Source organism: Triturus cristatus, chromosome 3_2, assembly GCF_964204655.1.
Source record: "Triturus cristatus chromosome 3_2, aTriCri1.1, whole genome shotgun sequence".
Lineage (NCBI taxonomy): Eukaryota > Metazoa > Chordata > Amphibia > Caudata > Salamandridae > Triturus > Triturus cristatus.
This window is the reverse complement of record NC_140584.1, coordinates 1164561023-1164584534: the sequence shown is the minus strand read 5'-3', so window position 1 is coordinate 1164584534 and position 23512 is coordinate 1164561023. Positions and strand designations below refer to the sequence as shown.

General features: G+C 44.5%; 1 protein-coding gene across 1 annotated transcript in view; it reads left to right on the top strand.

The window, feature by feature from the left end:
* TMBIM1 (transmembrane BAX inhibitor motif containing 1) overlaps positions 1 to 21773 on the top strand; it is a 233355-nt gene extending 211582 nt beyond the window's left edge. The window contains exons 7-12 of the mRNA XM_085650023.1: positions 5544 to 5583; positions 10028 to 10065; positions 11239 to 11326; positions 16495 to 16590; positions 17414 to 17467; positions 19336 to 21773. Coding sequence (XP_085506149.1) covers positions 5544 to 5583; positions 10028 to 10065; positions 11239 to 11326; positions 16495 to 16590; positions 17414 to 17467; positions 19336 to 19482 — 463 coding nt within the window. The 3' untranslated portion in view covers positions 19483 to 21773. The remainder of the gene's footprint in view (positions 1 to 5543; positions 5584 to 10027; positions 10066 to 11238; positions 11327 to 16494; positions 16591 to 17413; positions 17468 to 19335) is intronic.
* Positions 21774 to 23512: the final 1739 nt, after the last annotated feature.

Here is a 23512-nt window from a genome sequence, read left to right as displayed (position 1 = left end):
GACCTGTATACCTCAGAGCAGCTACCCATCGCATCTGTTGGGTCAACTGCTGAGGCCTCTCCTTCTCCCACCTGGCAGTTAAGACCTGGAACACCCTCCCTCTGCACCTCAGAGCGGCTCAGTCGCTCCAACAGTTCAGGAGGGACCTCAAGACAAGCATTTAAAAAAAAATTAAAAAAAAATAGGAATGGGTAGCGGAATCCCACAGCACCTAGAGACTCTCACAGGTGAAGCAGTTGCGCTATACAAATCCTGATTGATAGATTGATAACATTTTTTGGAGAATATGTACATTACACCATCTATTATATAACCTACATTTCTTGAACACAAGACAGATATTGTGGAGATGTGGTATGTTTGAGATCAGTCTCTTTGAACGTGTGTGGTGGCTGTACAAAAGGCTTTATAGGCCATGTTTAATAACATAGGATGGATCTGTTAACCTTTCATCCGGCTTAAACCAATAGTTTATAGTCTTTGATTTGTGGGAGCTGTGCAAGTAAACAAAAGTAATTTAGCATTGAGAATTTGTGGCCTCGATTGAAGCACTAGTGTACACAGACTAAAAAAAGCATGCGTTTGGAGCAAAAAAGACAACATGATATGGTAGCGTAAAGCTTTGCGCTTCGTCTTTCAGAAATAAAACTAAACTTTGAAACTCTCCATCCTTCCGATAAAAATGTTGATTTGCATGTTATTGATTGTGGATTAGATAATATATTTCATAATTTAGGTAATTTCGGGTTTATACTTGTTTCTGTATTTTTGTGCATTGTTTTGAGGTTCAAGTCATGAAATTGATTAGGTGCGAGTCCTTTGCTTCCAGTAGCGATTCAGTGGGGGTCCACAGAAGCGAAAAGGTGACGAGCTGCTGCCTTAAGCCAAAGAGTTTGACTATTTTGATTTCTCAGAAGGAAAGGGTGGATGTACAGAGAGAGATGACAACACACTTTCAAAATTACATGGACGTTTTGAAATATAATGCTTACTTCAACTCATCTTGCCTTATCTTTGCCACATTAGAAAGATCCTGATTTCCTCTTTAGGTCTCGCCTGACCCAGCGCATGCGCTGGTCTGGCGAGACTTTTTGAGAGGGCTCCAAAAAGTGCTACCAGGCCAGCCTAGAGCTACAGTGCATGTGCGCGGGCGCCAATTTTACCGCGATTACTTTCACTTTAGCGACCGCACAGCCGCTTTAATGTTTGATCGCGGTCACTTTCACTTTTGCGTTTGATCGTGATCGCGATCACTTTAACTTTAGCGGCCGCACAGCCGCTTGACATAGCCAATAGGTCTCGCTTTCGGGACCTTATAAGTGTTTAGTTATGCAACTGTTGCATGGCTAAACGCTTATAAGGTCCCAAAGGCGAGACCTATTGGCTATGCCAAGGCTTGTTTCATTTGATGGACATGGTGTCGTCTTAGACATTGGAAAGAGTTCTTCTTGTGACATTCATGGTTTTTAAAACAAAACTGAGTACAGTGGATGGCTGCTCAGAAGGAATGGAATATTTTTAAAGTACTTCGAGTGCGTTCAGCCTGTTTGGAGTCCATGTCAGCCTGAAACCTTCACTTCACAGTAACCAATTGAAACTAGTGGTGGTTTCCTTTGTAGCAGGAATGCTTCTTGGAAGATTTAGTGAATTAGTGGTTTGGCTTCAGACCGTTTTACTGAGAGACAGTCCACACCTGACGGTATTTCTGCTCTTCATGTCAACCATACGATTGAAATGCAAGTCTTGTTCACAGAGTTGTATGTAATAAAGTCAACTGTTGACTACATTAGAGGCAAGTTGAAATTGCCCAGATAATGTTGGTTATTTATTTTACTAGTGGCAGTTCCCAAAAAATCGAATTTGATGTTTTCAGTACAGGTGTTCTGTTATTTTTTCTAACAGTGCCAGAATAACCACTTAGTACCCATAACACTTCCCAATACTAAATCCATAAATTCCTGAACTATCCCATCATGCTACCTTTCCATGAACCCTAAAAAAAAAACCTTATCCCCCTTATGCATCCTTCCCTGAAAGCATCTCACTGCTCCTTCAGATTACCTTTCCCGGAACCCTAAAAGCACCCGGACTATCCTTTTACACTACCCATCCCTGAACACTAAATACCCTTCCGTTCTCTTGAAGCTACGGTTTCCTAAATCTAAAAACCCCTTGCCAAACCCTAAAATTACACCATAACTCTACCAATCCCAAACTCGATCAATCTGTTACTACCGATTAATGCTACCCTTTCCTGAATCCTAAAAGCCCCTTACTAGTCCCCTTACTCCCCTCACTGTAAATGCTCCTCTCTACCATAGCAGGACGAGGACCCTTGCCCCTGCCCCTAGTACTTGTGTTGCCCCATAAGGTACATTTTTCAACTTTATCTTTTGTAGCCACAAACTTTTTAAACTTCTGTTTTTAACATCAGACATTTTTGCCTCTACTGTTTTGCACTCCACTTTTTTACCCCTCTGTATTTTTACTGTAGACCGTCCAGGGGTTCACAAGGTAAGGCAGAATATAGAGTGAATACATAGGAGGCCAGAAGGACACTAATGTGTGCATCACTTGGACTGACCTGAGCAGCTTAGGAAGACTGAACGCTGTTTGCCAGTCCAGCTGGGATGTGGTTCTCACAGGAGAATCGGCTCCATCAACCATGTTATTGACTTGAAGGCAAACAAGGAGGAAACACCAAGGGAGCACTCCCCACGAGCCATGCGTTTCACAGTATGCTTTTTAGAAAATCCCTTTACAATAATGCACATGCACAGTAACAACTTTTTAGGTCTCGCCTGACCCAGCGCATGCGCTGGTCTGGCAAGACTTTTTGTGAGGGCTTAAAAAAGTGCTACCATGGCCAGCCTAGAGCTACAGTGCATGTGCGCAGGCGCCGCGATTGATCGCTATCGCGATCACTTTCGCGGCCGCTTTGATGTTCTCAGTGAGCCAATGCTTGTTTTTTTCTGTTTATTACTTCTATGTAGTAATGGGGGCAACCGTGCTTTAGCTTAAACATCTTAGGCTAAAGTCGGGTGCTGAGATTGCTTCAAAAGTAAAGAAATAGATAATTCTTTACTTTTGAAGCAATCTCGGCACCCGACTTTAGCTTAAGATGTTTAAGCTAAAGCACGGGTGCCGCCATTACTACAGAGCAGTAATAAACAGAAACAAGCATTGGCATAGCCAATAGGTCTCGCTTTTGGGACCTTGTAAGTATTTAGTTATGCAACTGTTGCATGGCTAAACACTTATAAGGTCCCAAAAGTGAGACCTATTGGCTATGCCAATGCTTGTTAGTTCTGCCTGCATGTTCACAAGGCACATTTGTTTCGATTAAAAACCCCATTTGAACAGTGACTACCGGTAATGAATCTTGCTCTATTTCATCTCCACCACTACATGGCAAAATATCACCTGCATTTGAATCCAGAACTATGCAAGCCCTGAAAGTATTGTTATAGGTAAGTTACAGTTTTTAGTTTGGCCTCTACAGCTTGACACCTAAGTCCAGGTGTAGCCTCTTCAACTTCGACAATACAGTAGAGATCGTTTCAAGAGCAGGTGCAGGTCAATGTTATCTCAGTGAAGCGTTCAGTTAGCAAAACAAGGGGAAAGTGGGGTTTGCTCAACGCGGCGCCACCACCCCCACCTCTGCTGTGTGCAAACATTCTCGAAGGTAGTTACCTGGAGAAGGGCACGGAATCTCTTGGAGGAGACACCAAGCAGAGCACGTCTCTGAAGGAGAAAAAACCATAACAGACCTCATCTCCAGAAGGGCACCAGATGTCTTGTAGGGGGAACCCTGCGAGATCCCTCGCCTGGCGGGTGGATGGACTAACTCTGTGGAGAGGACCACTGTAGCCCTCACCTGCTGCACTGTCCCTCATTCAATGGAGGGCATCTAAATGCACTTACCCAACCCCTCCTACCTTACCTGTCACTCGTCTAGCAGCTTACTTGTACAAGTGCTGTCGCCAATGTTGGAATACCTTCTCTCTCCCAGACAACTGTCCCACCCATTGCAAGGTACCACACCATGCAGGGGTTTAAACCCACACCATGCAGGGGTATGAACCCACACCCTACCATTGTTTGAATGTAGGGTCACTGTGTCACTCTCAGTTGACCCCCTACAGTACTAAGGGGAATCGGTCCCATGCCACCCTCCTTCAGTCATTGCCACACCATTCTTGAGAGACGTCTAGTGTAGCCCTCATCAGTAGGGCTGTAGGTGACCCCCGATGGTGCCTAATTTGTGTCAGTGTTTCCCGGTGCTGAGCTCAGGCACTTATTGTTGACAGTCCACCACATGGTGGCGTTGTCTAATTTGCAACAGCACTCATTAGAAAGTAAAGGTGTTAAATATACTTAAGAAAATAATAAAATTGCAGGGGGGAAACGATCCCTACAGCTTCAGGTGAGCTGTGAATACCTCTGGCCCTGGCATTTATAATTTCACAAATGTAGTACTGCCCCGAGGTGGGCATCACTGCAGCCAGAGGCAACAGCTCCAATTCTTGCCTGTTGTAGAAATGTCCCTCTAGGTCTCACCCGCCATAGAGCGTCGTGTCACCCCCAGCCTGCTCTTCCGACCTTCACTAGTATGAAAGTGAAGGACATCCCGCAGGTGACCGTCCACTTACTGCTCTTTCAGAGACCAGAGAATCACACTGACCCTCGCTTCTGTATGCTTTGCCCTGTGTGGAGCTGATTGTGTTAATGTGCTTTGCCCTTTGTGCAGTGTGCCCCTACCTATATAGGGTAGATCTGCATGAAGGCTCAGGTGACTTCCATTATATATTCACCATAGAATTCTATAGAGTGATCCCACTGGGGGTGCACCGCCTCCTTACTGGACATTGGCTAGCATGGGTTTAGCCAGTGTCCTCACCGGACTTTAGGGTGCCAGGTCCCCTTGATAACCAGATTCAGGATGACCTGCTTCAGGTGTTCAGGCATTTTTACAAAGAGCCCTTATGAAAAGGCAGGCTGCTTGCGCTCACTGTGATCAGAACCGCCTTCCGTAAGCGGGAGCCTTTGGTCTTGCCACGTTTGGGATGAGTCGCTTGCAGTTTGGAAGTGTTCTCATGCAGAAAGCAGCCGAAGCCTCGTGTAGTGGGTGAAGTGTCCATGGTTGGCTGTGTTTGTGCACCTGCTTGGCTGCCTTTGTTCTCCTGCGACCCTGACCGCTTCTGTGTTTTGTACCTACTCATTTTTTCTATGGGGTCCTATATGTTACCACGGTTGCACCTGTGGAACTCCTGGTACAAGTTGTGAATGAAATTATAGAAGCTTCCTAGCATCAAGGATCTATGGCTCCCACCACACAAGCTGGCGCTGGGGGAGCGGCGGGGTTATGTGGTACTTGTTTGGGGTTTATGTGGTACTTGTTTGGGGTTTATGTGGTACTTGTTTGGGGTTTATGTGGTACTCGTTTGGGGTTTATGTGGTACTTGTTTGGGGTTTCGCAGATTGTTACTCCATGCAGACCCTCAGGAACCCATGCTCACCTGTCAAACACTTCTCTCTTTCAGGAGGCGCTTCCCCTGGAATATCATCATTCTATCCATATTTGTAAGTATACTCTGCCGCTGCCTGTAAAACCGCGCCCAATCGTTTGTCGACCAGTTTTCCATCACTACACACCCCTTCAGTTTGTATCTTTCTCCATAAACCCTTCTAGCTTCGGATTATTTTTCTTGCTGTTTTCTATCCAAGTCCACGCTTTACATGTGTGTGTTTTTTGTGCTGGTTTTTATGACACCATATCAATTCAGTTTCTAAAGAAAACAAGCATTGGCATAGCCAATAGGTCTCGCCTTTGGGACCTTATAAGTGGTTAGTTCCAAATAATAATGCCGTCATTGGAACATGTTTGCTTCCGAAAGACAAAAGACACAACATTCTAAAGACCCGAGCTTAGGCAAACAAAGTAAACAGTGTGTTTATAAAATAAAAATACAGCGTGTATCGAAATGAAATTTCCTGTTTTTAACTGGTGCCACTTTCTGTCCATGACTGTAGCGTTTAAATCAAGCTAGTTTGCATAAATCTGAAAACTCTTTCATCAGTTGACTGAAAATAAGATGCCGCCACGGACGGGGACGAGATGGCACAGGTTATTGACGACGGCGCTGAAGTAGTTAAAATAACAGCAGTGACGGGCGGAGCGGCACAGGCAAATTCCTGAAAAGAAAGATTTACAGGCGTGTTTTCAAGCCGGTTTGCACTCAGTTTTGTTTTTTATTGCAATCTGAGGCGAAACGAAAGCACTTGTCCACATGAAGAGGGTGCCATGCTGATACACGACCAGAGTCAAACAATAACTAGTGATCTGCTTGCAAGTTTTATTGACATATTTGCAGAGGGCGCAACAATCAAATCTAATGTGGGGACAAACTGCTTATTTTCATTTTGCGGTTTAATTTTAATTCCTTTATCAAGCGTTCATACGACCAAATAACGCAGCAACGCAAGCATGTAGGTGACAAATAATTCACCAGAACCTTCCAATGAGATGTAATGCAAACGTAGGTTTTTCTTGCGTTAACATCTGTTGCTCAAGAATGTGATGTGGTCCTTCCAGTTAAACTCTTAACTAACTTCCGAGCTAACAGGAAACCCTTATAATCCCGGCTCCGTACTTTATGAAATTGTGGGGTCGTGGGCAAATTCTCCACGCGCTTCAATACTAATAGCTGACAAAATTCTGAAAAATATTGAGTGTCCGGATTAGAAGTTTGTAGCCTGAACTAGATCACGTACGTGCACTGGGGGCAACAAACTATTTTCTGTTTGGGAGTTTTGTAAAGGGCTGTGAACCACTTTTCACGAGGTCACAGGCGCTTTGGGGCACAAAGGGGAAAGGATAGTAACCGAAAGGAAATTAGACTAATCAATCAGCCAGCAAATGGATGTGTGCTGGTTTGGTCACCACTGTGCGATTTTGTGTCCCTGCAGTCGATAAATATTGCAAACACTCGACTCAAACATTCAATGACATGACCTCGGAAGTATGAAAAGGCAAGTTAAGCGCAATTTACATCCGTGACCTGCAGTCTGAACCCAAATCTCAACCGCGAGTGCGGAACTCACTGAGGTACCCTAAAGGTGTACTCACTCTAACAGTTGGACAACTCCATGCATATTCATTACCTATAATTTAAATCTACCTCAGAAAATCGATGATTTCCCCAAATAATAAAGGGGATCAGTGTGCAAGCGAGATGCGGAAAGAGAGCAAAATGGGGGAAAAGTGGGAGACTGCAAGGGACAGAGGACAAGAGGGGGGGTTATGAGATAGAGGCTTAAAGGCAGAGTGGCCAAGAGACTGAGCAAGCGACAGAGGGACAGTACTTTAAGTCACTGGAACAAATATTTCTGGCTTTTAGCGGACGTGAATATACAGGCTTCAAAATCCGGGGCCTCTCAAAGGAAGTTTTACAGGCGGACATGCGTGTTTACATTACTCTTAACACCATATGATTTTTAACCTCTCTTGCTGGCTGTCTTGGAGAGTTTAAATGGGTTTTTACAGAGGCACTCAAAATTAATCGAATATGTTAAATTGCCATTCCTGGACCGATAAAAAGTTGAGAACCTGTTACTGGAAAACAGGAGGAAGCGGACAGGTGAGAAAAGGCCAGCTCTGAGGTAATAGCTTAGGCGGCCTTGGGGGACGGGTGGTTTGTGGAAAACAACCTCACCCCTAACAAGCCTGTGAATCTCGGGGAGAAGCCGCACCCCTCAGAACACATCCTAGGAGTGCGGTGGAGAACAGTCCCCGAGGAGGGCAGGCAGGGGAGATGCGGGTGGAAGGCACAGCTGCCTGTGAGGGAGGGGAGTCTGCTGGTGGCTGTCCACAGTCAACAGCCGATGAGAGCTTGTGGACAGCTTCAAGCCGCACCCCTCAGTGCAGCCCGAGGAGATATGGGACCACAGCAACCCCATCCCTGTGGGGGCCGAACACTGTAGCGGGGCCTCCAGAGGCATCATCCGTGTGAAGCAGAGATCTTCCCACCACCCACCCTCATGAAAGGACAGTCAGGGGGCTCTGGGCCTATCTCCATCTCTGTAGAGGCAAGCCGGTGTTTCTGGGGGCAGCCTGTATTAAACAGATCATGACATGTCATGATAGTAATGCCCATGGCCAGCGAGGGCCGCCGGGAGGGGTACAGGATCTATGCGGCAACCCTACACATGATGGCACCTGGGAAGGGGTGTTTGGAAAGAGCCCCGACCCTTTAGACTCCCTTCGCCCTTACTGGGGGAAACTACGGAAGGGATCTCAGGTGTTCTTTCCGTACAATCTGGCTAGGGGAGGCCCTGGCCACCGAGGGACACCTTGGTAAAACTATTATATCAAAAGCACAATCCTATTAAACGTGGAGGGCGGGGGAGAGTACTGGAGCAGCGCGTGCTCCACAGAGAGACGCTGGGGTCTGTGAATCAAGCCGCCACCTCCACAAATGACAACCGGGGTGAGGGTCTGTGGATGAAGACCCACTCCTCTAGAGGGCGGCCTGTGAGGACTCGTCCCTGTAAAGTGACAGTTAGGGTGGGTGGCGGGGGCTCTGGCACAGCTCAGGCTGCTTGTTCCTGGTGCGCCAGCAACTGTGACCAGGCGGTGAAAATACACGTATGCCTTATCCGCGGCTGGCATTCCTGGACGTGCACCGCCTCTCTGCTCCCCACACCCAGGCAGGCACACAAGAAAACCCAGCCCCGGGCACGACCCGAAGCCCAACATCCAACAGAGTTAACAATATATTGACCATTTTATAACAGCGCGCGAAGAAACCAAATTCAGTGCTGGTTTTAAATAGCCGGCATGACAGGCTGAGTACAGCTTTCCGGGATTCGTGATGTACAGATCACCCAGGTGTCTGCTGCACGCACCTCAAAGCACATGGATCGGCGCGTGCATGCCAGATAAAACGAACAGATGACTTCCAAGTTACACACAGACTTCGCTACAGGCGCACTAACCCCTCAAGCTATCACACCAGTCCTGGAAGCTGTAACTTGAAGTTTAAACTGTGATCGCCGGCGGAAGCGCTCAACCCAGTGAGCTACCTTGACTGCTAGTGTTGTTAACATTGTGTTATGTTCGTAGCTGTTATATCAGATTGAACGCGCAAATGCACCCACTGACAACTCTTTAAGATATTGTGTATAAAAGACGTTGCCTCCGACCCCACCCCATCTACATTTAAGCACTGACACCTCTGCAGTCCAGCAGCATCTCACTAGCGCCAACTGTTCTGCGGAATGACGAAGAAATGCACTTCTTAGCTGGTCAATACAGCTTAAAACAAGCGCGGTGCATGCGCACTGCAAGGAATGCGAGTTATGCAGCTGGCACCCGGCTGCGCTGCTGCTCGCTCCCGAGCTCCCTAGGCCAGGGGACAGAGAAGGCGGGACATGCACCTGCCTTGGGCCAATTGCTTGCTGTCTTTCTTAGAAAGACGCACGCAAAGACCAATAGCGGGAGATTTTTAAAAAAGCACACCAACGAGCTTGTGTTTAGAGTTTAAACCCCTTACTAAAAGCCTCGCAGAGCAGCGCATGCGCACTGACTCAGGCGAGACCAAAAAACTGAACATTATATTTTTTGAAAAAGATGTTTAAATAGTGGCACTGTGAGTGGGTGTGAGGTAGGCAGGGATGTTTGGCAACTTAATACGAAAGTTGCGGGGGGCATGAAATTATTGTTAAAAAAAAAAAGTGGAACCAATGACCTGTAAAAAAAAAAAAAATAGTAGTAGAACTCTGTTCTCTTTAGTTCCTGCTCACTTCAAGCTCTGTGTTCCAACTGGGCATTGTTGTAAACTGCAGCGTTGTTTTTACTTGTGAAATTACCATAACAGACCAGTCCCTGGTGTGTTTTCTCTTGCTGATTTCAGATTTGAAAAAGTAGGCTTTTCTCCCATTTAGGTTCCTTTAACCCTCCCCCCCTCCCCCCCCCCCCCCCACTTGCTAGCTTCAACTGATGGTATTTTGTTTGTCTTTGTTTCAGACCCTGGCCATGTCCTTCATGGCAGGAACCATTGCCAGGTAAGGAACTGGGACTGGTGGATGCTGTGCTTAGGTTCATCACTTGACCCAAGAAGACAAGTCCTCCAAGTTATGACAAAAGGCTCCTATTTTGGGTAGAAATATGCTGCAAAACATTTAAGCAGGGAAGTCCTGCAGCTCTATTGTGCTGCCTCCAGATTGCCTTTAAATATTCTTGATCAATTTTTTGTTTGGTGGTGGGTAGCCCTCCAGAGCCCCTTTCTAAAACGTTGCGGTGTATTTTATACAGCCGTCCTGTAAATAGCTCTTCTTAGTAAATGTGTATCTGAGCCCAGGACTAGCTTTGGCCCTGGACTAGCCTTGACTTTTACACCCCATTTGGACTTCAGCCGTAAACTTTTCTGCAAGTGAATATATCTATGCACATTTGTTTGAAAACTCATTGGGAAGGGAAATGAATAGAAGCGAGTTGTGACTTTGGATGGACCTGACCTTGTCAATTGCTGCCGCACTGCCCTCCGAAAACCCATGTTTTCACCCCTAACGGTAAACACCTGGCCGCACATTGATCCCCTGTATTTTCAAATATTCCACAGTCATAGAATCCAGCTGCAGGTGTTGTCATTTGTGCCCTGATTCTGTGAAATCAGGTCAGCAATCCTTAACAGCAGATGGGATTTTTTGAACACCTACAATGAATAGATAGACAACACTGACTTGTCATGGGGCAAGCACAAGCTTTTAAAGGAAGCTTCCCAGCCCTCTTAGACTATCATTTGAATATTGCAAGTAATCGAGGAAGCTCTCTTAATTTTAATTTGATAAAGTTGAAATTCAGAAAACGTTCTTTGTAAACCGCCTACTTAATATCCGATTTTGTTGTAGCCACTGCTTTCAAATTCTAATGTCGAATTAGCGTATAGCTCTCAGCATTCTGGTACATCCAATCCTCCATAAAATTGATGCGGGTTAAAAAAAAAAAATTAAGACCTTCCAGCTATTCTATACCTGGTATCGAATAGCTTCATACATTTTGATATGGCAGGTAGACCTATAATTGGTTGCCCTTGACATACCTTCTTGGAGGATGCATGCCTTGCTTCTGTTGACTCCCTCCCAATTTTGAGGTTCTGATTTACCTTGGCACATTCGAGAATAATGCAGGTTTCATGCAAGAAGTCCAGATTCACAAATGCTGGCATTTTCTTTCAGTTTCTACAGCAGTAGAGCGGTTATCATCTGCATGGGAATTACCGTCCTGATTACCATCGCTGTCACAGTCTTCTGCTTCCAGACGAAGGTAAGGAGCCTTATTGAACAAAATAATGTTGCCCTGTAGGACCAGAACCAAATAGATTCTAATCTTGGGTACAATAAATTCAATTGCTTGTATGATAATTGATGGTTAAAGACATTTTTAGGCAATGAAAGCATTTATTTATAGAAATATGAAGTCAGTGCAAAGATTGAGTAGTACATAATTTGGTCAGTCTGTTTCTCTGCATAATTTCTTGACCTTTTGGCTTTATAAGAGAAATACATATAAGAAGTAAGTAGACTATCAATAAATATTAAGGCCTGGGGAAATTGGTGGGTAACAAAAGTGAGAAATGCCATGCCATCAGCTGTCCAGTTTCAGTCTCGTTTGTAGTTTTCCATTTGATGAGTTAATCTAAAATGTAAAAAAAACTCATTTTAATGCCTCTTCTTTTTTGGGCTGTTCCCTCCACATGTTCCTCTTTTTTGCCATCTTCCCCTCGCTCTACACCATCCCTTTTTTAGGTTTCCCCTACACAGCGCTTTCTCTGTGCTTGCAAAATCGCTTGTAGCAAAAAAATATATATCTTAAAAGGACCTTAGAGCCCGCTTATTACTTAACATTGGTTGGCTTCCATGTCACTCATTTCCTTTCTTCTTGTTGGTCAGTGCCTCCTCCTGCCTCTAGCTTCTTGCTCAGCTTCACATCTTCGTCCTTGCTGTGGAGCTTGAACCAAGTACTGTTTCCGGCGGCCAGTGTCCTTCCACTGGCCACACACGTGGAACATACTTTACTTTTATTCTTTTACTTTCTGTTCATTGCTTGCCTGTCCCTACCACCACCTCACTCCTGTCGCTGGATGCCCCTTCCCGCTCGTTGCTGGCCTGTCCCTTCCGCCACCTCACTCCTGTCACTGCATGCCTGATTCCGTGCCTAACTACTTCACGAGACTCCATCTTTACAATGACCTGCACTTCATGCCTTCCCCTTGTTGCTCATCTTCGAGGCGGTACACCCCAGATATATCAGTGAGAGTAAGACTTGTCCTTCCACACTTCCAAGCTGTTAGCAACAAAAGAGTAAAAGGGGCTTCACTCTTTTTGCTACCAGAGGCTGGATCTGCATCAGTAATTTCTTTAATGAACATGAAGAAAAGGTCAATTTAAATCATTTTTGGTTGTGTTACGTTACTACCACAGCGCCACAGTATAGTATGCCCTCCACCGAGTTATTAACTAGGCGCTACCGTGGGCAGTGATGGAGACTGATACTTTGGATATATATTCATAGCTTGCACAAGAACTATCCACTCCAAAAAGGTTGGATGTAACTCATTTTATTTATAACAGAACTGTGTACAGTAGCTGCGCGGTGGAATTATAGAGATTTTATGCTGAATGGATAAAGCGCAGAACAATCCAACAAAGGACGTCGTAATCTTAAACCATCATTTCCTGTGTGGTGATTGAGCAACGTATTCATCACTTGTTTCTGTTTTTTTATATAAAGTATAAACGTCTTTACGGAGTTTTACCGACAGTGTACCGATGATGTGTTGTCATATAGTACGTCACTCCGCTGTGTCGGGTTAGCTGTAGTAAGTGTTTAATCATAAGACCCCACAGGCTATGCACGGTTTGGTACCACTGCCGCTTGATGGTTATGGTATTTTTCGGAGTCGGTATACTTAATCGTGCTCTATCTTTGTTAAACTATAGCGGTCATTCTATAACTGTTCACCTATCTTGGACTGAGCGGTGCTCTTTTTTATTGCTATCTATGCCAGGTTAAATACCCTTACCTAAGCCGAATGATCAGTAATTCAGTGCCGCAGAACTAAGGATCCTGAGACGGTTTGGTACTTTGTAAATGTAGACACTCTACGGTCAATATCTCCAAGGGCTGTGTGAACCCCAATCTTACCTGATGCCTCTCTCCTGTTGGGCAGTATAGACCAGCGTTAGCCTCTTACCGGTCAAACTCTGAGACACTAAAAAGATGAGGATATCTGGAAACAAAACATATGTTCAAATATCATTTTTCTCTTGCTCATTCAGTCTTACTTTGTAAGTCTGTGTTGGGTGGGTTAGGAGATGCCTCCTTCTGTTAATGTTACCTACAAGGTATAGAGAAGAAAATTGTTATCTTTACCCTGCACTGCGTCTGTTGGTGACCTAGCAGTAGGCATTCTGGAATGGTACTCTGATGTCACCTATTGTGACATCATTTCCTGCATGGCCCTCTTGTAATGGGTATTGATGGATCTCTTAAGGTTCCAGGGCTTCCTGTCGCTTCGCAGGGTCACATTAATATAAAGATTAAACTGATCTGGATGTGAGACAGTTTTAGGAGCCAGGAGCCCTGAGAAGGTTTCTAATTTGAAGGATGTGCCGTGAGTCTGGGGCAGTGCAGGCTCTTCAGGAGACCGGAAGCTTAGTTCTCTCTTGAACTTCCCCCTCAGTCACATTCCCTCTCACCAAAGCCTGATGTAGTGTCATGCAATTATATGCAGTAGGACCCTCGTGATCTCCGGTGGACTCCTTGTACAATTACGTAATAAGTTGGGGTGTGTCTGAGTGAGGTCAATAAAGTTTGACACAATGCATTCAGGTAACAGTTGCATGCCGAAGAACAAAGACGTGTTGTACAGAGCTCCGTGTGTGGCGTGATCATTTATGTGCTTTAGAGCTGCGGAGGATGCGACACCCGACATACAACTTTGTCACCACTGGCCTCGGCATTCCTTGAGGCCAGGAGCTCTCTCATCGGCTCCCGCGGACATTAGGTTGTAGCATTTATACAAACATCAGAGCATACCTGTCAGGAATCTTATGTGAGAACACACCAAGAATAAATATATGACACTGCAAATGTGTATGAGGTTTTCTTCTGTCAAGCAGTTCTCACAAAACACACGCTACACCTCACGGGTTCTTGGCAGCTGCACCGACTGTATTCAGCTTGTGGGGATTCGTTCCTGCAGTAAAGAGTTAGAACAAGGAGGTGACGTCCTATCATGCTCTTCGGGACCAAAGGGGTGTCTCTCTCCCACCGCCCCTTCCTGCATAAAGGTCCAGGCTGGAGAAGGTAGACGACTCCTGACCCAAACATTTGTGTTCATGCCATCAGACACACGACGGCAACATAAAGACAACAGCAAAGCGGAGGACCACTCCATGATAAGGTTGAACCCCTTCACTGGGGCAATGAAAGCAAGCACGTTTGCCACACAACAAAATCAAAGCTGTGGCCCCTCCCCATGTCTAAGCTGTGACCCGCCTCTAAAACCTCAAAGCCTGAGGTAGACCTTCACATGCAATTGTTGGGCCCACAGAAGGTTGAAACGCATCGGTGCATCAATGTGGCTGAGGGCACACCCGTACCTAGGCCAGTTGAATTCAGAGGATGGAAATCGTAACAAATTAAAGCCATGAAATCAACTACGAAGGGTGGAACTTTGTGCCCCCACTCAAATAGTCATTTCTGGACTGATGACCAACATAAGGAGGGCGAGCCTGTATCTCCTATGATAAGGAAATTCTTGTTGGACTCTTACTTGTGTTAAATAACTATATACATGTGACGTTGCGTGAGCTTGTTAAATGTGTTTCATTCTTTTGAATATGTCAATTTCTTTGTGTAATGTTTAATTTGTGTGCACCCAAAAAGGTTTGTGGTGCATGTACTATATGTCAATAGAAAAATTTAAGTACTGTTTTGTACTTATAAATGTACATAATGCTTGTTCACTATGTCAATGTTTTTCAGTATAATTGTAGGTCAGCAAATAGGCGTGTGATAATCTTGAAGAAATCTCTTCAGTAATCTAAAGTATATTGTGAATGAGTGTGGGCTCGGAATCATTACGTAGCCTTTGCAAATATCAAAGAATCTATTGTGTAGGGGGTTCTCTTTGTGTCTAGTATATGGATCCCTCTCCCGGCTTCCTTAATAGGATCACTCCCCATTGTGTGATAAATGGTCTCTCCAACTGTGAGAACACCAATTTAAAAGGAACAAGAGATTCCGAAACTTCCTCTTCTCCTTTCGCACCACCATGGACCTCTCGGACCATTGCTTGAGTGCTTCTGCAACATTGCTTCAGTTTCCCAATGCATCGAACTGAGACTGCGTTTCTCAACCTTGGACATCTTGGCATCCTGGTACAGGATGAGCAGAAGGCCTCTTTCAACCATTGTCTCTCCACGTTCACTGCCACGTTTTCCCTCCAGGTCTCATTATCAGCAGTCTAATACAGACAAAAAATGGTTCTCTAACTAATAAAATAATAAACCTACAAGGAAAGAAGAACATATGCTGACAAAGCAAAATACATTTCAACTGAGGCCTGTAGTCAGGCCTACTTTAATTAAGAATATACTGTTCTCTTCGAATTCATGATTGTACAGGCACACGTGTAACTTTGAAGAAATGTAAAACATAAATAAGAGTACATGTTACATATACAAATATAACTTAAAGTGTAAGTAAAACGTTGATAAAGAATGCATGCTTTCGTGTTTAAACTGAACATTAATGCACACCTGTATAAATCTATTCTCTACAGTGAATACATTTAATTAATGTTTAAATGTTACACACATCAATGAAGTTAAGGCACATAGTGAAAATAATTTCAAATGCAAGTATATCGTTGCATTTCTGTGATGTATAAGGGTGGAATCGCAGTTTTACTGCTCCAGTTCTGAAGAGGAATTGTAGATGTCCAAATTGTACAGCACTACTGCCCCTCAGCAGAGCTGCTATACATTCGGAGAGACTGTCAGTGTCTCACTGCAGGGTTATTATTTAATTTTGTGATAGAAATTGAGTGTAGTGGTGGGGTTTGTTGTGGGAGTTGGGATGTGTGCGTTTTCTTACATTGTCCTATGATGATTTGTAGGGGATGACTTACTTGCAGATGTGTGCAAATTTGCGTAGTGTAACAAGATGCCACTCATAGCAGCAGGCCCGATTCAGGTGGCGACTTGTGATTTTTAATGCCAAAACAGGCTGTAATTTGACTTTCTCCTGCCTAAAATTGTCCCCACTTCAATGCTTCATTGATTATTTATTTTAATCTCCCTCATTTCCAAATAATAGCATGTATGAGATACTTGCTTTGCCAGTGTATGTGCAGACATGCTTTATTACCCAACATGCTTTGTGGTCATACTGACTGGCGTGCCCCTTCTCACTCTCTCCGATAGGTGGATTTCACGTCTTGTGGTGGATTCTTTGCAATATTGGGAATTGGCCTAATGCTAACGGGAATCGTAACCGCCATTGTTCTAGCTTTCAAATACGTAAGTATTAAGCAATACTTGGGGTCAGCCATAGTATCAAATAAGCTTTTCGGGGGTCGAACAAGGACTTTCCTGATCCTTGAACTGTCAAGGGCTGTCTCTATTCTGAATGCTAAATATACTGAGTTTGGTATAAATAAATCTGAATCCTGTGTCATTCTGCTTTGGATTTTATTCTGGAAGTATAATTTGACCTCCGAATTTCATTGTGTATGCCATATGTTTGACTCCCAATAATGTTTCAAATGAAGTCTGTATTTCAATCCATGTCTAATAGTTCAGTCTACATTTTATTGCATCAGAAAGGGACATCAAATCAATTCTTAATTCTAGTTCAAAATCCTGTAAGTAAGACCCTCGGATGCGGTGTTTTTAGCATGTTTTCAATTCCAATGGTCCAGGGTTTTGCAGATTCTGATCCCCTCCAGACATGGATGGCAATCCCCCTATTGAGAACAGATGCTCTGGGGCATAACTGTACTGGTTGTTTGATAAGTATTCATCCCCCCCTTAATTTGTACACGGTCTCTGTTGCTCAATGTGTCAGATATTGGGTGAAGTTGATGCCCCACTTCTGGGTTCATGACCTCTGAGGCTGTATGTGTCCATGTCAGTCTAGACTAGACTTGCTTCAGCTGTCCCTATCCAGGATTCAACCTACGAGGATATCTGTAGCCCATACCTGGGTTCCTCTGTGCCCCTTTTGTTCGACTTGTAGCATTGGAAGGGGAGTGTCCTTGTTGCATTTTCCCTTCACTCTAATTCATTGTGCGCGTCACGATTGCCTTCTCAAATTTACCTTTGTGCTTTCCTTGTCCTCCAGATTTACTGGCTGCATATGGTGTACGCCGGCATTGCCGCGGTGGCGTTTACTCTGGTAAGTTGTGCCAGTCTTACTTGACCAGTGACTATTTACCAAGATGGCAGATTGTTTTTTGCTTGTGGCTGTTGGATGAGGTTGCTGGCAGGAGCCCAGTGTGCAGAAGGTTTCCTTGCACAGATCTGACAATGCACCTCTCGGTCACGAGACAATACTTTTCATTCCACCGCTTTTTCTCACACATCTCGAACAATCCGCCTTTGCATTTTAAACACTTTCCTCCCCTCCACTGAGAATGTGCACTTTATCCGTATTCTTACTTTTCCATTGACACGGTGGTCCCATGCAGTCGCAGACTTCCTGTCACTGAAAAAATGGCCTTTTACAGTTCAAGTGGTGCATTTCATTTGCTCCGGCCATCCTCGGCAGCCCGGCTCCCTCCACAACTCTGATGATGCGACTCAAAATCCCCCGACTGCTCTTTGAGCACCATCGTTAGTCTGGAAACCCTTCCACAAGAGTCTCAGATTCAGGAGAAAGTCCAGAATGGGATCCCCACAGTTATGGATCACCCACTGGCTCCAACTGAATTGTTGGTGTCACTGTTCACGCTGGAGACAAAGCTCTGTACATGCTCAGGGCTGTGTTGGCCTCTTGATTGACCCCTAAGTTTGGCTAGTAGAATAAAATGGCAACACCTTATCTTTCTTGAGACGTACACTATATGAGTAGGTACCGTTAGAGAAATTAGAAACCCAAATGTTGTTACTGTTATAGGATATGGGGTCAGCCGTTGTCTAATAAGAGGAAGAGGTATGGAGGCAGCCAAGCATGTGGACAGAAGGGCTCAGAGCATAGTAACGGGGAGTTGGAGGCATGAGATTCCCAGTAAAAAGAGAATCCAGTAAGAGGAGAATATAAACCAATACAAAAGAAGAGTTGGGAGAAGATGAGGACAGGGTAAATGTTTAAAATCACTGATTGTGAAGTTGTTTGTGGTAGTCGCCGAAAGGTTAGGAACCAAATTGGATTCGGGTAGAGCAAGAAGCTGTGATACAGGGAGCTGGAAAGGAAACTAACAAGTAGAAAAACTATAGATAGATAGATAGATAGATAGATAGATAGATAGATAGAGTAAGTTCTTTAGACTGAGAGACTCTGAATTACATGGGCAGATGCCGCGAGAGGAAAAGGCAAGGCCTTGGTACTAAGTTAAGGCCTCTGATGTCTATAACATTAATAGGTTTCTTCCCAAATCTACAGGAAGACCTATAAGAAGGGGGTCTTTCTCTTGTAGATTTTTGTCAGTCTACAGAAGTTGTAGCTCATCACAGTTTGTCGATGGTCCATATATTTCGAACGTCTTGAAACCTTGTACGCTGTCTTGCCCTTAGCAAAGTATCAGACACATGAGATAGTGGGAGATGAAGGTCAGGGAAGTGCTTGGGTTTTGTCTCCGTTCAGTACGAGGAATCTGGATGCGGCTTAGAGAAGGTTCCGTCACAGCTCGTACAGAACGTCTTGGAAGACGTTCAGGTAAAGGAATGGATAACGAATGGTCCAGGCTTGATGGCGATGCTTTCCATGGGGTACCTGTTTTTGCAATACAGGGCGATGAGTGCTGTAATACATAACTTGTAACAAAGGCAGCGGTTGCATGGTGGGTCAGCCATAGATGTTGAGAGGTATGAGAATCCTGGTGGTCCGTGCATATCCGTGAATTCATGGATCAGTGTGACGCGTACAAAAACAGACCAGGCTGGATGGTCCCATGCAGATTAGCCAGTCTGGCATAAATGACGTTTGTGATGGCAAGTCTTAGAATTTTTATGTCGAGCTCAAAGGCAGTCTGCTTCCTCCGCCTTGGCGGTGCGCATCCGCAAACCCAGAACAGTAGTAATGTTTGATCCTCTCTTTTTTTTCAGTTCCTGGTATATGACACCCAGCTGGTGCTTGGCAAAGGGAAGAACTCCATCAGCCCTGAGGAGTACATCTACGGCGCTATGCAGATCTACACCGACATCGTGCAGATATTCCTCAGCCTGCTGCAGATTGTTGGGAGCCGGACATAGGAGTCCACCACACAGATGACTGTGGCGACAAAGGGATATGTCTAGGGGGAACATTGTAAAGGTCACAGTCTGTTCACGCAGTGTCAGTGGGATGATTGGCGGGATGGTGGTTGCTGTCTTTGGAGAAGTTTGGAAGAATGGTTTCTATGCTTTATCTGGGCTGATTCCTTCACGTCAGTCCTTTGGAAAGGGTCATACAGGTGGCCTGGGAACTCATAATCTCCGCTCTAAAGTGATAGAAGCTTTATGGACTGTTGCCAGAGCTCTGTACGACACAGGTGGCTGTAACTTGTCAGAGTTTCTTTAATTTTCTTTGTTGGAAATTTAGATTATTGAAGCTGCAGGTAGCGTTTGTTTAACCTGAGGCACTGCTGTTTTTATCAGCAGTCTGGTGTAACCATAAACCCAACTTCGCCTTTCGCTGATCATTGCCATGGCCTTTCTGAAACCAAAGTGGCTCTTCAGTCTTTATTTTTGCATTATGTTTAGGATCCTGTTTCCAGGTGGGAGCTCATGGAAGCCCAACATCGGCCAGACACGGTTGTGCCTTTTGGGACTCCTGAACAACACTTTATCTTTTGTGCATCCTTTTAGGTTTGCCTGCTTCGTGCCCAATCTGAAAACTGGTGTTTCATGACCCATCTTGACCAGCCACTCCACAGCATCCCGTCCGCATCCTTCGGTCATAGTTATTCCAATCACTGTATACTCGTATAGGTTTACACATGCTTTGCTTTAATTTAAAATGTTTATTTTCTTATACTATATATTTGCAGCGTAATGCTTTCAATTTAATTTTGCGCATCTCAGTACCCCAAAACACAAACCGTGCATATTACAGTGCACCTTACAGTGCACCTCGCTTGTCCACCACAGCCAGGTTTGGGTCATAGTACAAATGTTGCAAGAGTGCCTGTTCTCGAACAAGTTGGTGTAATAATCCAGAACCAATCCTGAGCTGGGCCTGAGGTGTTGAGAGGGTGGCATGTGCACCTCGACTGTTACCCTTGGCTTACTCTGTGGGTAACGAACACCAGAGTGTCATTGTATGATCAAAAATGTTCTTGTGCTTTATTAGCCACAATAAATTGTGGAACCTGGAGCACTAAAAACTTTGTTACAAACCATTCAGCATTCAATCATTTTTTTGTATTACTAAAGAAAACTGTATAATTCTAATTTAAAATATAAATGTTTCTTATTTAGTATGATTTGGCTGCAGGGTATACCCAGAAGGGCCCATAGTGAAGGAGCGTTCAGCTGTTTTGTGTGACTTTGTCAAATTAGGAATGAGGACCAACAGTCACAACTCCCCTCCCATGACATTGCCTTGTTCTGGTCGCAGGTCTCGATAGCTGCGTATCAGCAGGTGCCTGTATGTAACTCTGCTGCCAAGCCTGGGACTGAAGTGAATGGCTTAGTTATTTAGTGCCTTGAAGCGGACTGCCTTCCAAAGACTGCTGGGCCCTCGTGGATTCAGATGAAAAGCAGGTTTTTATTCTTCAATAGCAATCCAAGAGGAATGTCAACCCTTTAAAAAGAGTTGACATTCTTGAGGTTAAAGTTAATGTTCTATTTGTCTGTTTTTCAAAACTAAAAAAAGAGGAATTTCAGTGAAAAATGGTGCTGTACCCTACTGCATGTCCATTTTCACTCCTTGTAAAACATTTCTGACATCACAATCTCGAAACAGTCGGCTGATGCCGGCAGAACTATAGCGTCTAGTCCTGTCCAGCTTACCCCCAGGGCGCCACTTACCAGGTATCATGTAACTCGTGCAGAGGAGACAGGCTGGACACAGGCGAGGGCTCAGTTGAGTCTACAGAGGTTCATCAGGAGGATGGAAATTTGGTACATTTTCCTGGCATGCCTGGCAGTGATTTTTTACATGTTAGGTTCTTGATAAAAAAAAAAAAATCAGCCTTTCATGGGCACCACCAGCCTACCAGATGATCTTCATGTAGCTTTCTAGGTCAGTGCCCCTCTGTACTCCTCCACTCCAACAAAATCCACAACCAGACTAAAGTGGCAAGCCGGATCCCTAGACAAGGGCTGAGTGGGGAGAACACAATCCCGCCGCTCTGTCTCCTGCAGTGCCATATACCCTGTTATGTGCTTTCTAGAAACAGGTCTTGTATAGTCTAGTGATTAGAATAGAAGAGGTGCGTAGATTTAATGGCGTGAATGCCCTTTTTATATCTCCGCTGCCTTTATGTTCACTTGCACTGAAAAGGCATCGAACAAAGGATGTACTCAAATTCACTTTATATCAAGTAAAACAAGTTGTTATATTGCTGTGTTCTTATTGCTTTTATTCTGCTGCCTTCCTTTTTTGTGTATTTTTTTTAAATTGTTTGTGCGTGAGTTATACCAGATGACGTGAGTGGCCGCATTGAGTATTAAAAAGAGTGAAATGTTGGGGATAAGCGTATCTTGTGAAAAATCAGAATTTTTTAAAGTTTGTGTGCAACATGTAAAATTAATGTTATGCATCTTATGTAGTGCAAACTGAGCTGGGAAACAGAGCCCTCTACATAGTTGGGTAGAAGTGGATCTCTTTGAAACTTAGTTCAGGGTAGGAGGATAAGGAGGTTTTGCAGTGTTGAACCAATTTTATGTTTATTGAACATATTCAATCAGCCCAACTATTTTACTTTAGTTGGGGTATTTATATAGAGGAAAGCTGGTGCTGGAGGGCAACAGCACTTGTAGAAGACGCGCAAGGATTCATTAACATGCACGAGGAATCACTGTGAAAAATTATAGGAAAGATCAAAAACTGCATCGTGACAGCTAATACTGGCAGAGGAGAGATACAGTCCAGATTAGTGGAAAGATTGGGATGCTGAGTTTTAAGACCTTTTGTGAATTGAACCATAAAAGCAGCTGCTCGGGTGGAAAAGGAGGTGTTCCTGTATCACATCAACAGCAACTTTAGGTATACTCGTCCTTTGATTATTTCAGGCTGACCATGGATGATGGTGCTTCTGGTAGTGTGGGCAAACCTGGACACATTACATGTAAATGCCAATAGACCCATTGATTCAAATGGAGAGCCCCAAAGATGACACAACAGACCAAGGGGATTCCAGCAGGGAAAGTGGTCCAATGCAGGTCTTTCAAAGTAGGTAAGAAGTCCTGGGGCTTTCTTTGGGTCCGGTTAGTCAAGGTGCCGCAAAAAGAATGGCACTGATTGGGCTCAGTAAGGACTCTAGGAGCCGGGTGAGTTGTGGTGCCTCAGTTCAAAGTCTGGATTGTAACCAGAAGTTCACAGTGGGGTAAGCCCTTAAGAGTGTGATACGGTACAAAGAAGTATAACACGTTGAGGTAGGTACATGCACCACACCTGTAAGTAAGTTGATTGTTGGAGAGATAAAACATCATAATGACAAAACACAACCCATGGTGTTCAGCATGAATCTTTCTGGATAATCGTGCTGTGCGTTACTCCACCATCTTTTTTGTGTGTGTAAGTGGATGTCATAGACTATTTGACGCTATGTCCATCCTTTTCTAACTTCAGAAATGCGCCCCCAGAAGCCGGACAGCGAAGTAGCAATCTTCAGATTCTTTTTTCCACTGTTGGGTCTGGATGCAAAGGGGAAGCTCCCCGATGAGCAGAAATAAAAAAGCTAGATTTGGAGGAAAACTACTAGGTTTCTGCATCACCGAGGATAAAACAGGAACGTTTATTGATGAAAACCACCGTTTTCCACTAAAGTCTTTAGGGTTTACAACCAGTATTACCCACAAGGTCATCAACCAAGTGGCCCAGATAATGCATTTGGATCATGGTGCATATACCATTCGGGTTCGGCCCTAACTGGCACCTCAAATTCGATCAGAAAGACCGCCACCAGATGTGCAACCTGTGCTTACTGAAAGATCACCAGATGGAAAGTTGCAGCCTCTGCATGGAATTCCAGCCGAAAGCTATAGTTAAACAAAGGTGGGCACACACCGCCATGGTGTAGGTGCAAAAACACCCCCCCAGTAAGTAGACAGATTTAAATTGAGGACGAGTCGAGAG